Source organism: Oncorhynchus mykiss, chromosome 21, assembly GCF_057628025.1.
Source record: "Oncorhynchus mykiss isolate SJ-2025 chromosome 21, ASM5762802v1, whole genome shotgun sequence".
Classification (NCBI taxonomy): domain Eukaryota; kingdom Metazoa; phylum Chordata; class Actinopteri; order Salmoniformes; family Salmonidae; genus Oncorhynchus; species Oncorhynchus mykiss.
Genome location: NC_143042.1, coordinates 49784775 through 49799992, shown reverse-complemented (window position 1 = coordinate 49799992; position 15218 = coordinate 49784775). Strand labels below are relative to the sequence as shown.

The following is a 15218-nucleotide window of genomic DNA, read 5'->3' as shown; positions in this document are numbered from 1 at the left end:
TGCCAAAGCACATCCCAGAAAGCCCCCCAATCCCTAACAGGTACCATATACCCACACATGTATAAATCAGTAACGTATAGCAAACTTGTACACATTGTAAAATATAAATATAGAATACAGTATTCAGAACGTGACCTACCCCTTGCATCACATTTTCATACTGGGGAGACCTGACGTTCGCGATCTCCCCCTATCTGCAAGCGGGGCCAATCACAACACACCTTATTGTCATCAGAGTTGAACTAACCAATAAGAATGCTTGAACATTAAATACACATTTCTTTAGAGGCAAGTGGAAACATAACCAACCCTGTTACATTCTCCCCTGCTGAATTACACTTGCATACTACAAAGAAACATAATGAGGTATGCAATACCTTGCAATACATATGTCACCAAACATTCCAGTGCAAAGACTATTCTCTAAAGAGAATTATGGGGAATTCAAAGACCCCGTAGGTAAAAATGCCTGTTACATGTTCAGTACACTCAGTGACAATAAGAACCTCAGACAGAAAAACCTTGGCCTACATGACCTCTGACCCATTACCTCAATGGGGTCTCTTGAAAGTTAAAAGTTTAAAAAAACGTTGGGGGGGGCTACAGGCTTGGATTCTAATCCTACACCCACACAGGTACTCTAATGAATTCTGTATGAAAAACCATCTGTGTCTGCATAGTCTCCATGAGTCTCACTGGGCGTTTCCTAACCCAACCAGCCCCTGACCTGACAGTCCTAACAGAGTTATCATTAAGTTTAACCTGTTCAACTACAACCAACATTGATGGGTCACTGTCCACAGTCGGTGGATAGTCAAGGTCAAGGGTTCTGTGACTGTTGCTGGAACTTGTGCCACCAGCGGCATCTTCAGAACGCCATCTTCAGATGGAGAGACGGAGCATATTGAATCAGTATAGATGCATGGGGTGAATGCTATTTACTGCTGATATAGGGGGAGTAGTGCTGTTCAGGGGTTATGATATTTACTGTTGGGTTAGGATATTTACTGTTGGGTTAGGATATTTACTGTTGGGTTAGGATATTTACTGCTGATGTAGGGGGAGTAGTGCTATTTAGGGAGCTGAGACCAGTGAGAGCTGAGACCAGTGAGAGCTGAGACCAGGGCCACTGGGTTCCTGCCAGTCTCTGTGGTGTACCTCCAGTCCTGTTCCAGTCAAGTGTCTTTACCTGGGAGTGTCAAACTCAATTTAGGCCACACATGTAGATTACATCTCACATTCCAGTGTTCCTAATGGAGGTGTAGATTCCATCTCACATTCCAGTGTTCCTAATGGAGGTGTAGATTCCATCTCACATTCCAGTGTTCCTAATGGAGGTGTAGATTACATCTCACATTCCAGTGTTCCTAATGGAGGTGTAGATTCCATCTCACATTCCAGTGTTCCTTATGGAGGTGTAGATTACATCACACATTCCAGTGTTCCTAATGGAGGTGTAGATTACATCTCACATTCCAGTGTTCCTAATGGAGGTGTAGATTACATCTCACATTCCAGTGTTCCTTATGGAGGTGTAGATTCCATCTCACATTCCAGTGTTCCTAATGGAGGTGTAGATTCCATCTCACATTCCAGTGTTCCTAATGGAGGTGTAGATTCCATCTCACATTCCAGTGTTCCTAATGGAGGTGTAGATTACATCTCACATTCCAGTGTTCCTAATGGAGGTGTAGATTCCATCTCACATTCCAGTGTTCCTAATGGAGGTGTAGATTACATCTCACATTCCAGTGTTCCAAATGGAGGTGTAGATTACATCTCACATTCCAGTGTTCCTAATGGAGGTGTAGATTACATCTCACATTCCAGTGTTCCTAATGGAGGTGTAGATTACATTCCAGTGTTCCTAAAGAAGGTGTAGATTACATCTCACATTCCAGTGTTCCTAATGGAGGTGTAGATTACATCTCACATTCCAGTGTTCCTAATGGAGGTGTAGATTACATTCCAGTGTTCCTAAAGAAGGTGTAGATTACATCTCACATTCCAGTGTTCCTAATGGAGGTGTAGATTACATTCCATTGTTCCTAAAGAAGGTGTAGATTACATCTCACATTCCAGTGTTCCAAATGGAGGTGTAGATTACATCTCACATTCCAGTTTTCCTAATGGAGGTGTAGATTACATTCCAGTGTTCCTAAAGAAGGTGTAGATTCCATCTCACATTCCAGTGTTCCTAATGGAGGTGTAGATTCCATCTCACATTCCAGTGTTCCTAATGGAGGTGTAGATTACATCTCACATTCCAGTGTTCCTAACGGAGGTGTAGATTCCATCTCACATTCCAGTGTTCCTAATGGAGGTGTAGATTACATCTCACATTCCAGTGTTCCTAATGGAGGTGTAGATTCCATCTCACATTCCAGTGTTCCTAATGGAGGTGTAGATTACATCTCACATTCCAGTGTTCCTAATGGAGGTGTAGATTCCATCTCACATTCCAGTGTTCCTAATGGAGGTGTAGATTACATCTCACATTCCAGTGTTCCTAATGGAGGTGTAGATTACATCTCACATTCCAGTGTTCCTAATGGAGGTGTAGATTACATTCCAGTGTTCCTAAAGAAGGTGTAGATTACATCTCACATTCCAGTGTTCCTAATGGAGGTGTAGATTACATTCCAGTGTTCCTAATGGAGGTTTAGATTACATCTCACATTCCAGTGTTCCTAAAGAAGGTGTAGATTACATCTCACATTCCAGTGTTCCAAATGGAGGTGTAGATTCCATCTCACATTCCAGTGTTCCTAATGGAGGTGTAGATTACATCTCACATTCCAGTGTTCCTAATGGAGGTGTAGATTACATCTCACATTCCAGTGTTCCTAATGGAGGTGTAGATTACATCTCACATTCCAGTGTTCCAAATGGAGGTGTAGATTCCATCTCACATTCCAGTGTTCCTAATGGAGGTGTAGATTACATCTCACATTCCAGTGTTCCTAATGGAGGTGTAGATTACATCTCACATTCCAGTGTTCCTAATGGAGGTGTAGATTACATCTCACATTCCAGTGTTCCAAATGGAGGTGTAGATTCCATCTCACATTCCAGTGTTCCTAATGGAGGTGTAGATTACATCTCACATTCCAGTGTTCCTAATGGAGGTGTAGATTCCATCTCACATTCCAGTGTTCCTAATGGAGGTGTAGATTACATCTCACATTCCAGTGTTCCTAATGGAGGTGTAGATTACATCTCACATTCCAGTGTTCCTAATGGAGGTGTAGATTACATTCCAGTGTTCCTAAAGAAGGTGTAGATTACATCTCACATTCCAGTGTTCCTAATGGAGGTGTAGATTACATTCCAGTGTTCCTAAAGAAGGTGTAGATTACATCTCACATTCCAGTGTTCCAAATGGAGGTGTAGATTACATCTCACATTCCAGTGTTCCTAATGGAGGTGTAGATTCCATCTCACATTCCAGTGTTCCTAATGGAGGTGTAGATTACATCTCACATTCCAGTGTTCCTAATGGAGGTGTAGATTCCATCTCACATTCCAGTGTTCCTAATGGAGGTGTAGATTCCATCTCACATTCCAGTGTTCCTAATGGAGGTGTAGATTCCATCTCACATTCCAGTGTTCCTAATGGAGGTGTAGATTACATCTCACATTCCAGTGTTCCTAATGGAGGTGTAGATTACATCTCACATTCCAGTGTTCCTAATGGAGGTGTAGATTACATTCCAGTGTTCCTAAAGAAGGTGTAGATTACATCTCACATTCCAGTGTTCCTAATGGAGGTGTAGATTACATTCCAGTGTTCCTAATGGAGGTTTAGATTACATCTCACATTCCAGTGTTCCTAAAGAAGGTGTAGATTACATCTCACATTCCAGTGTTCCAAATGGAGGTGTAGATTACATCTCACATTCCAGTGTTCCTAATGGAGGTGTAGATTACATCTCACATTCCAGTGTTCCTAATGGAGGTGTAGATTACATCTCACATTCCAGTGTTTCTAATGGAGGTGTAGATTACATCTCACATTCCAGTGTTCCTAATGGAGGTGTAGATTACATCTCACATTCCAGTGTTTCTAATGGAGGTGTAGATTACATCTCACATTCCAGTGTTCCTAATGGAGGTGTAGATTACATCTCACATTCCAGTGTTCCTAATGGAGGTGTAGATTACATCTCACATTCCAGTGTTCCTAATGGAGGTGTAGATTACATCTCACATTCCAGTGTTAACTAAAATGTGTTAGTCATGTGATATCTCATTTGGTCCAATGGGGGGCACTGCATCACTTCCGGGCAAAACTGAGCAATCGGGGGAGAAGGGCCTTGGTTAGGGAGGTGACCAAGAACCCGATGGTTACTCTGACAGAGCTCTAGGGGTCCTCTGTGGAAATGGAGAAGGACAACCATCCAGAAGGACAACCATCTCAGCAGGACTCCGCCAGTCAGGCCAATGCGGTAGAGTGGCCAGACGGAAGCCACTCCTCTGTAAAAGGCACATGACAGCATGCTTGAAGTTTGCCAAAAGGCAGATGAAGACTCTCAGACAATGAGAAAAAAGATTCTCTGGTCTTATGAAACCAAGATTGAGCTCTTTGGCTTGAATGCCAACCGTCACGTCTGGAGGAAACATAGCATCATAACAACGGGTGAAGCATGGTGGTGGCAGCATCATGCTGTGGGGATGTTTTTCAATGGCAGGGACTGTGAGAGACTAGTCAGGATCGAGGGAAAGATGAGCCGAGAAAAGTACAGAGAGATCCTTTATGAAAACCTGCTCCAGAGCTCTCAAGACGTCAGACTGGGGCGAAAGTTCACCTTCCAACAGGTCTAAGCAGACAGCCAAGACAATGCAGGAGTGGCTTCGGGACAAGTCTCTGAATGTCCTAGAGTGGCCCAGCCAGATGCCGGACTTCAAACCGATCAAACATCTATGGAGAGACTTGAAATATTTGTGCAGCGACGCTTCCGTCCAACCTGACAGAGCTTTTAGAGGATCTGCAGAGAAGAATGGGAGAATCTCCCCAAATACAGGTTTGCCAAGCTTGTAGCGTCAATTCCAAGAAGACTCGAGGCTGTAATCACTGCTAAGGGTGCTTCAACAAAGTACTGAATAAAGTGTCCGAATAATTATGTAAATCTAATATTTCCTTTTTGATTTGTAAAACATTTGCATAGAAATCTAAGAACCTGTTTATTCTTTGTCATTATGGGTTATTGTGTGTAGATTGATGAGGGGAAAAAAACTGTTGTGGAAAAAGTCAAGGGGTCTGAATACTTTCCCAAATTCAATGCAGACAATAATATAAAATATAATATAACCTTTCATCCAAAAGTAGTCAAGCATACATTTTCCATATTGGAGGCCTCAGGGGAAACAAACCAACAATCCTGGCATTGAAAGCTGTCACGCCCTGACCTTAGAGAGCCGTTTTATTTCTAATAAAACTTTTCACTCCACATGTGGAAAGGGATGTTGTGTCTTGAATGAGGGGGGAAACCAGAATGGTCCCTTCCAACTCTCGCTCACACTTCCTCTCCATCTAGCTATAACCTATTTGGTTAGGTCAGGGTGTGATGTGGGGTGGGCATTCTATGTTTTGTTTTCTATGTTTCTTAATTTCTATGTTTTGGCCAGGTATGTTTCTCAATCAGGGACAGCTGTCTATCATTGTCTCTGATTGGGAATCATACTTAGGTAGCCCTTTTCCCTTCTTTCAGTGTGGGTAGTTTACTTTGTTAGAGGCAGTATAGCCGAAGTTAAGCCTCACGGTTGTATCTTCGTTTTTTGTTTTGTTGGCGACATTTTAAATAAAAGGAAAATCTATACTCACCACGCTGTACCTTGGTCTTCTTCTTATGATGCCTGTGACAGAACTACCCACCACCAAAGGACCAAGCAGCGTGGCCATGAGCAGCAGGGATCCTGGGCCCGGGAGAAGAGAGAATGGAGGACATCTTGGACATGGGAGGAGGTTATGGCAGGGGACAAGACCCTGCCATGGAAACAGGCTGAAGCAGCGAAGGAGGAACGACTTTGCTACCAGGAGTCACAGCAACTGAGCAGGCACGCTCCAGCCAGGTCGGAGGGTGCCGGCTCAGAGCATCTGGCCGCCAGTACGTCTCTACGGCCCAGGATATCCTGCGCCGGCTCTGTGCACTGCGTCGCCGGTGCGACTGCGCAGCCCAGTGCGTCCTATGCCTGCGCCCCGAACGTGCCGTGCGAAAGTCACAGTCCAGCCAAGACGGGTTGTGCAGGCTCTTCGCTCGAGACCTCCAGTGCACCTCCACGGCCCAGCGTATCCTGTGCCCGCTCCCAAAACCAAGCCTCCTGTATGTCTTCCCAGCTTAGTGAGTCCTTGCCTGCTCCCAGAGCCAGGCCTCCTGTGTGTCTCCCCACTCCAGAGATGGTCCATGTCACGAAGCCTCCAGTGATGATCCATGGCAAGAAGCCTCCAGTGATGATCCATGGCAAGAAGACTCCAGTGATGATCCATGTTAAGAAGCCTCCAGTGATGATCCATGTCAAGAAGCATCCAGTGATGATCCATAGCACGAAGCCTCCTGTGATGATACAGTCGGGAGCCTCCGGCGATGGACTCCAGTCCGGAGCCTCCGGCGTCGGCCCCCATTCCTGTGCCCAGTCCGGGGCCCGCAGTGAGGTTGCCCAGTCCGGGGCCCGCAACGAGGGTGCTCAGTCCGGGGCCCGCAACGAGGGTGCTCAGTCCGGGGCCCGCAACAAGGTTGCTCAGTCCGGGGCCCGCAACGAGGTTGCCCAGTCCGGGGCCTGCAACGAGGGTCCCCATTCCGGGGCCCGCAACGAGGGTCCCCAGTCCGGAGCCCGCAACGAGGGTCCCTAGTCCGGGGTCGGCGGTTAGGGTCCACACACCAGAGATGCCACCAAAGCGGGGTGAGCCAGAGGTGGAGCGGGGTCTACGTCCCGCACCAGTGCCGCCACCGCGAATAGATGCCCACACAGACCCTCCCCTTTAGGTTCAAGTTTTGCGGCCGGAGTCCACACTTTTGGGGGAGGGGGGGGGGGGGTACTGTCACTCCCTGACCTTAGAGAGACGTATTATTTCTCTATTTGGTTAGGTCAGGGTGTGATGTGGGTTGGGCATTCTATGTTTAGTTTTCTATGTTTCTTTATTTCTATGTTTTGGCCAGGTATGGTTCTCAATCAGGGACAGCTGTCTATTGTTGTCTCTTTGGAATCATACTTAGGTAGACCTTTTTCCTTCCTTTCAGTGTGGGAAATTTACTTTGTTAGAGGCAGTATAGAAGTTAAGCGTTTTGTTGGCGACTTGGTCTACTGGTCTACTTCTTTCGTCGGCCATGACAAAAGCACGATGCTCTCCAAACTGAGCCACACAGCACCACAACACACATGAGAGTTGGCAAGAGGCCACAAACAGATCTGAGACCAGGTTCATTACTGATGTCACATCATTGTGTGTTCCAGGAAATATCCTGGGTCTGGTTGATGTGGAAAGTTCCCCTCTGTCTAATTTGAGGAAGTTATGCAAAATGTAACTAGAGCTCTGGTCAGCAGGACATGGTTCTAACTGATACCAGTGTATCAGAGTCCTGAAGAGAGGAGTTGATTACACATTATGTCTAGATGTCTTTATCATCAAGGTAAAATATGTCAAATAAAAATAAGTTGAAACTTGAAGAATCACAACTCTAGACCGATACTGTCAATCTGTAACAGGTATTTACTTGATCATCAGTAAAGACATCTTCATTAACCAATAAAAAACATGCTGAGACTACATTGGCTATGCAGGATGTAAACTGTGGTCTAAATACATTTCAATTAAAGAAAGTTACATTCCAATTAGAAAAACACATTGATACTTACAGTGCTGTGAAAAGTATTTACCCCCTTTCTGATATTCTCTATTTTTGCAAAATTTTAATACTGAATGTTATTAGATCTTCAACCAAAACCTAAATTTAGATAAAGTGAACCTGAGTTTGCTAAATAACAAACCATATTTATACTTATTTTGTCTATTTAATTAACAAAGTTATGCAACACCCAATTCCCCTGTGTGAAAAAGTATTTGCCCCTTTACACTCAATAATTGGTTGTTCCACCTTTAGCTCTAATGACTACAACCAAACACTTCCTGTAGTTGTTGATCACTCTCACATTGCTGTGGAGGAATTTTGGCCCACTCTTCCACGCAGAACTGCTGTAACTCAGCAAAGCATCCTCAAACCATCACACTACCACCACCATGCTTGACAATTGATATGAAGTGTTTTACAGAGGAATGCAGTGTTTGGTTTTCAGAAGAGACAATGGGACCCATCTAGTCCAAAACGTTAGTAGAAGGAACCATGAGTTCTGCTCAGTATCAAGTATCAGCAAGACAATGATCCAAAACACACAATCAAGTAAACATGAAAATTTTTAAAAGCAACACATTTGTAGATTTGGAATAACCTCGTCAATGTCCAGACCTAATCATACCAACTGAGATGTTGTGGCAGGACTTGAAATGAGCAGTTCATGATTGAAAACCCACAAATGTCCCTGAGTTTACTTTTTAACACATTAACATTGGGTGTTACATAACTTTGTTGTGAAATAAATTAAATAAGTATGTAATTGTTGTGTTACTTGTTCACTCAGGTTCCCTTTATCTAATATTCTGTTTTCTTTGAAGATCTGATAACATTCTTCATCTTAAATATGTAAAAGTTGAGAAAATTAGAAAGGAGACAAATACTTTTTCACAACACTGAATATCAACATAACTACAAATAACTAATTTACAGACATGATGTGTGAAATGTCTATCTTGAGAACAAACCCTGTAATAAAACAACCAAGTCAAGAAAATTATCAATAAAAACATCTCATGATAAAACACTAATGTTTATACTTAAACAATTTATTTAATAAAACACATTTATTTAGGGTGAAAAAATACATCCCAGTACAGAGAATTAATATAACTAAAAAAGAGAAATTAAAGGAGAACATTTTACATAACTAGAGTTCTCTCTTTGTCATCATCCTCTTCATCTTCTTCTCCTCCTCTTCTTTCTTGGGAGACCCCTCTTCCTCCTTGTGGAAGACCTTCCCATCAGGCTGCTTTTTCCATGTCACTTTGGTGTCTGCAGGTAACCCCTGCTCCTTCAGCTTGTTCCTTATCTGGAGAAACACAAAGACACAGAGAGACCCACACGTTTATACCATCTATTGCATCTTGTCTATACCGGTTGGTCACGGCCCATCCATATATATGTGTTTGTGACCAATAACATCTGCTAGCCATGTGTTTGTGACCAATAACATCTGCTAGCCATGTGTTTGTGACCAATAACATCTGCTAGCCATGTGTTTGTGACCAATAACATCTGCTAACCATGTGTATGTGACCAATAACATCTGCTAGCCATGTGTTTGTGACCAATAACATCTGCTAACCATGTGTATGTGACCAATAACATCTGCTAGCCATGTGTTTGTGACCAATAACATCTGCTAACCATGTGTTTGTGACCAATAACATCTGCTAGCCATGTGTTTGTGACCAATAACATCTGCTAACCATGTGTTTGTGACCAATAACATCTGCTAACCCTGTGTATGTGACCAATAACATCTGCTAACCATGTGTTTGTGACCAATAACATCTGCTAACCATGTGTTTGTGACCAATAACATCTGCTAACCCTGTGTATGTGACCAATAACATCTGCTAACCATGTGTTTGTGACCAATAACATCTGCTAACCCTGTGTATGTGACGAATAACATCTGCTAACCATGTGTTTGTGACCAATAACATCTGCTAACCATGTGTTTGTGACCAATAACATCTGCTAACCATGTGTTTGTGACCAATAACATCTGCTAACCATGTGTTTGTGACCAATAACATCTGCTAACCATGTGTTTGTGACCAATAACATCTGCTAACCATGTGTTTGTGACCAATAACATCTGCTAACCCTGTGTATGTGACCAATAACATCTGCTAACCCTGTGTATGTGACCAATAACATCTGCTAACCATGTGTTTGTGACCAATAACATCTGCTAACCATGTGTTTGTGACCAATAACATCTGCTAACCCTGTGTATGTGACCAATAACATCTGCTAACCATGTGTTTGTGACCAATAACATCTGCTAACCCTGTGTATGTGACCAATAACATCTGCTAACCATGTGTTTGTGACCAATAACATCTGCTAACCATGTGTTTGTGACCAATAACATCTGCTAACCATGTGTTTGTGACCAATAACATCTGCTAACCATGTGTTTGTGACCAATAACATCTGCTAACCGTGTGTTTGTGACCAATAACATCTGCTAACCATGTGTTTGTGACCAATAACATCTGCTAACCATGTGTTTGTGACCAATAACATCTGCTAGCCATGTGTTTGTGACCAATAACATCTGCTAGCCATGTGTTTGTGACCAATAACATCTGCTAGCCATGTGTCTGTGACCAATAACATCTGCTAGCCATGTGTTTGTGACCAATAACATCTGCTAGCCATGTGTTTGTGACCAATAACATCTGCTAACCATGTGTTTGTGACCAATAACATCTGCTAACCATGTGTTTGTGACCAATAACATCTGCTAACCATGTGTTTGTGACCAATAACATCTGCTAACCCTGTGTATGTGACCAATAACATCTGCTAACCCTGTGTATGTGACCAATAACATCTGCTAACCATGTGTTTGTGACCAATAACATCTGCTAACCATGTGTTTGTGACCAATAACATCTGCTAACCCTGTGTATGTGACCAATAACATCTGCTAACCATGTGTTTGTGACCAATAACATCTGCTAACCCTGTGTATGTGACGAATAACATCTGCTAACCATGTGTTTGTGACCAATAACATCTGCTAACCATGTGTTTGTGACCAATAACATCTGCTAACCATGTGTTTGTGACCAATAACATCTGCTAACCATGTGTTTGTGACCAATAACATCTGCTAACCGTGTGTTTGTGACCAATAACATCTGCTAACCATGTGTTTGTGACCAATAACATCTGCTAACCGTGTGTTTGTGACCAATAACATCTGCTAACCATGTGTATGTGACCAATAACATCTGCTAACCATGTGTATGTGACCAATAACATCTGCTAACCATGTGTATGTGACGAATAACATCTGCTAGCTATGTGTTTGTGACCAATAACATCTGCTAGCCATGTGTTTGTGACCAATAACATCTGCTAACCATGTGTTTGTGACCAATAACATCTGCTAGCCATGTGTTTGTGACCAATAACATCTGCTAGCCATGTGTTTGTGACCAATAACATCTGCTAGCCATGTGTCTGTGACCAATAACATCTGCTAGCCATGTGTTTGTGACCAATAACATCTGCTAGCCATGTGTTTGTGACCAATAACATATGCTAGCCATGTGTTTGTGACCAATAACATCTGCTAGCCATGTGTTTGTGAAAAATAAGATTTGATTTGAATATTTCACTCTGTATTAGTCATGTGTTTTTGGATATCCCACTGTCTCTGAGAAACGTGGGGTCACGGCCAGGATAGAAGGTCGTCCACAAACAGACTAGATCCCAGACCAGAGAGGAGGTCATCTACAACAGACTAGGACCCAGACCAGAGAGGAGGTCATCCACAACAGACTAGGACCCAGACCAGAGAGGAGGTCAAACACAACAGACTAAGACCCAGACCAGAGAGGAGGTCATCCACAACAGACTAGGACCCAGACCAGAGAGGAGGTCATCCACAACAGACTAGGACCCAGACCAGAGAGGTCATCCACAACAGACTAGGACCCAGACCAGAGAAGAGGTCTATACCGTTTGTATCATTACTGAGTTGGTTCTTCATGATCAGGATGAAACTCACCTGTTGTAAGATGACGTCCTGAACAGCAGGATCACTGAGGTTCAGATTTTGATCCTTCGGGGTCACTTTCATTCTCACCACCTGTCTCTTCAGTTGGGGCTTCTCAGGGGTCTCCACAGCTGGGCCTACAAGATAATACAATCCCACAATGACAGAAGTGAATCATGGGGGAAACAGAGTTCTCCTGTCATCATTATATCAGGTAGATCAGGTGGAAAATATGGTAACTTACCATAGCAGATGAAAGGTTTGCGGACGTCACAGGACACATTTATTAGATTTCTCCATTTAAGATATTTATACTTTTCAGAATAATAATAAAAAGAAAATACATTTTCAAGAACATAAGACGACATCAGAGTACAGTTGTATCTCTGATCTGTTGAAGGCCGTCCTGACTGCCAGTTTCTGAATGAGGAGTCACTCTGGTCTGACCATCTCCAGGAGTCTAGAAACAGACCGATCCACACAGGAAGTCCCCTCAGTGATATCTTCTTATTTATCTCTGTGTTCTCAGTCTGGTTCCTCACACTGACCAGGTCTGTGTGATTCTGTCTGCAGTAACTCTGAGCATCTATCCAGGTCCTGTTCTCCTGAATTAAGACGTATGTTAGGTTGGTGTCTTGTTTTCCTGCAAAAGTCAAATGTAATAATCAATACAAATATCCAGTGAAATATAATCTACTGATCATCTATAGTAAATGTTGTAATTGATTTGATAACAGATCAATAACTGATTAACAACTTAAAGCTATCATGGGTCTATGTTTCAACTCAATGGCAGCCCCAGGCTTCATCATTAGTATGTAAACACTCACCATCATAACAGAGGAAGTGATGCTGGTCATCACAGGAGGTGTTGTTCCACAGACCAGCTGTACTCATTAATGCACAGTTACCATTTTGGGGTGTCCCAGTGTCCCAGTTTCTGAACTCAGTCTCCCCCTCTCTGTAGAAACGTCTGTCTGCCAGAGACCAGTGCCACTTCATTGAGTCTCCCTTCTTCAGTCCAATCCAGTGTCTTAATTTTAATTTATAGTCAATGACACTGGTAATCAGCCTGTTCAGGTCCTCCATGTCATCTACTGTGGCCAGGTCAGTGTAATGTGCTCTGCAGTAACTCTGGGCATCAGTCCAGTTCGTATTGTTGCTAATGAGGTGATACTGATGAAGGCATGAGGAAGGTGTGTAGAACCCTGTTAACAGAATAATGATTAAGGAGGGATATTTTTTCCAGCAACTCCTCAACCCCAACCACACTATCTATTGATCTGTTAACATACAGTACAGTACGCCATGTTGTGCAAACACACAAACACACACCAACGACATCCATAAACACACACCCATCATACATGACCGCACATTCCCTGCATGGGTATTCCCACTAGGCCACCTGCCACCCCAAAATATGTGAAAACACCTAACAGAAAATAGGGCTCATAAATATAAAAATGTATTAAATGATTTAGCAATATTTGATTTAACTTGTACTAAATAAATGATATATGAATAAATACCTATACATAAGAGATTTAACTGATAAAATGCCATAAGTTGGTCATCAAGATCATTTTGTGAACCAAATGGGCCCAATACGGACAGCTGATCCAAAGAGTTTTCTTATTTCAGGAACAGTGAAGTCTGTCCTCACCAGATATGAGCTGCCAACACTGGGCAACACTGGGCCAATGGGATAATATGGAGCCGATTAGCAAGGACGTATCACTGGGACACACACACAGAAAACTGACCTGAGATTAGCAGGGTGAGATACAACAACGTTTCCATCACTGTGAAATTCAAAGGATATATGATTAAAATGAATGCACTTCAAGGTTGCAACACTTTACCAACACAAACTGTCTTTCTCCTTCTTTACTGATATGACGTGGCAGGACAGGTGGAGATAATGCTCCCCACATAGAGGGTTATCACCTGTTCAGAGACAGGAACAGTCAGTGATTGTTAGGTTAGGTTTCTAAAGTATTGGAAGTGGGTAGGGATGAAAAACCTCAACATAACGTTTCCAGAGAGTAGGAACACATGGTGGATTATTCTACACTGGAACCTTCAAAACTAGGAATAAAAAAAGTATCTAAAAAATATTATACACATTTCTCAACAATGAAAAATGTTAGAATTACAAAATTATTCCACAACCCAAAATGGCCTCACCTGTTTGTAGAAATCTCTTACTCTCGCTCTGACGCTCACTCTCTCTCGCTATATTACTCTCTCCCCTTTCTCTCTCTCTGTCCCTCCTACTGTGTGCATGTTATCCCATGTTTATCCATATTTAAACCTTACACTGTTCCTCATTTGCTTGAATTTGTTATTCATCTCAAGTTAAAACAAAACTGTGACGTGACATGCATCTCACTGGATAAGGGGTTGGACAGAACTAGAGAAGGAAACAGTTACATTTGCATGTGATGTTGCTCTTGATTCAAAGGAGATAACACACTCCTCCACTCTAGTCTATTACCCAGAAATTGCTTCATTGTACAGAAAAGGGTTGAGTGATATCTAGAATTGTTCAGGTGAGTGAGTGAGGCCTTATTTGACAGTGACACTCCCAGGTAAAGTCATGAACAGGGCTGGAGGTACCACACAGAGACAGACAGGAACCCAATGGACCTGGTCTCAGCTCTCACTGGTATAAGCTCTCACTGGTCTCAGCTCTCACTCTCTGAAAATTTGTTTTTTTTAAGACACATTGCATTTTTTCACCCTGTTTATATTTGAATGTTATTCAGGAAATGATTGTGTTGCTATGGTAAAAATGTACACTGAGCGCACAAAACATTAGGAACACCTACAGTTGCCCTCAAAACAGCCTCAATCGAGCCTCAATTCATCGAGGCATGAACTCTACAAGGTGTCAAAAGCGTTCCACAGGGATGCTGGCCCAAGTCAACACCAATGCTTCCCACAGTTGTGTCAAGTTGGCTGGTAGTGGATCTCTTCTCCAAATAGCTCGTTCCATCTCATCCCTCATGATCAATTGGATTGATATCTGCTGACTGGTGAATGACTGTTAACTGTCATGGAGAGAGCAGGTGGTCCTGATGTTTTGAAAATGTCTAGATAAACACCTCCAGCGTTGGGTTCTCGGACTTCCCTCTCCTCTGTTATTGGGTGCTCTGCTCTCCCTCTCCTCTGTCATTGGGTGCTCTGCTCTCCCTCTCCTCTGTCATTAGGTGTTCTGCCCTCCCTCTCCTCTGTTATTGGGTGCTCTGCTCTCCCTCTCCTCTGTTATTGGGTGCTCTGCTCTCCCTCTCCTCTGTCATTGGGTGCTCTGACCTCCCTCTCCTCTGTCATTAGGTGTTCTG

At 43.0% G+C, this 15218-nt stretch overlaps 1 protein-coding gene across 1 annotated transcript; it reads right to left on the bottom strand.

Moving 5' to 3' along the window:
• Positions 1 to 11883: 11883 nt before the first annotated feature.
• Positions 11884 to 14170, bottom strand: LOC110500896 (putative C-type lectin domain family 20 member A). Its single transcript, XM_090214890.1, has 4 exons — positions 14062 to 14170; positions 13638 to 13676; positions 12702 to 13079; positions 11884 to 12514 (listed from the first exon to the last, which is right to left on the bottom strand). The coding sequence occupies exons 2-4, from the start codon at positions 13672 to 13674 to the stop codon at positions 12009 to 12011; spliced, it is 921 nt and encodes a 306-aa protein (XP_090071016.1). The 5' UTR covers positions 13675 to 13676; positions 14062 to 14170; the 3' UTR covers positions 11884 to 12008.
• Between the last annotated feature and the right edge of the window lie 1048 nt (positions 14171 to 15218).

Excerpts from the sequence above, each read along its gene's own strand:
- LOC110500896 (XM_090214890.1), bottom strand. The coding sequence starts at position 13,674 with ATGGAAACGTTGTTGTATCTCACCCTGCTAATCTCAG. Across the intron at positions 13,080-13,637 it reads TCTCACCCTGCTAATCTCAG|GGTTCTACACACCTTCCTCA; the intron begins GTCAGTTTTCTG and ends TTCTGTTAACAG. Across the intron at positions 12,515-12,701 it reads TCACTTCCTCTGTTATGATG|GAAAACAAGACACCAACCTA; the intron begins GTGAGTGTTTAC and ends TGACTTTTGCAG.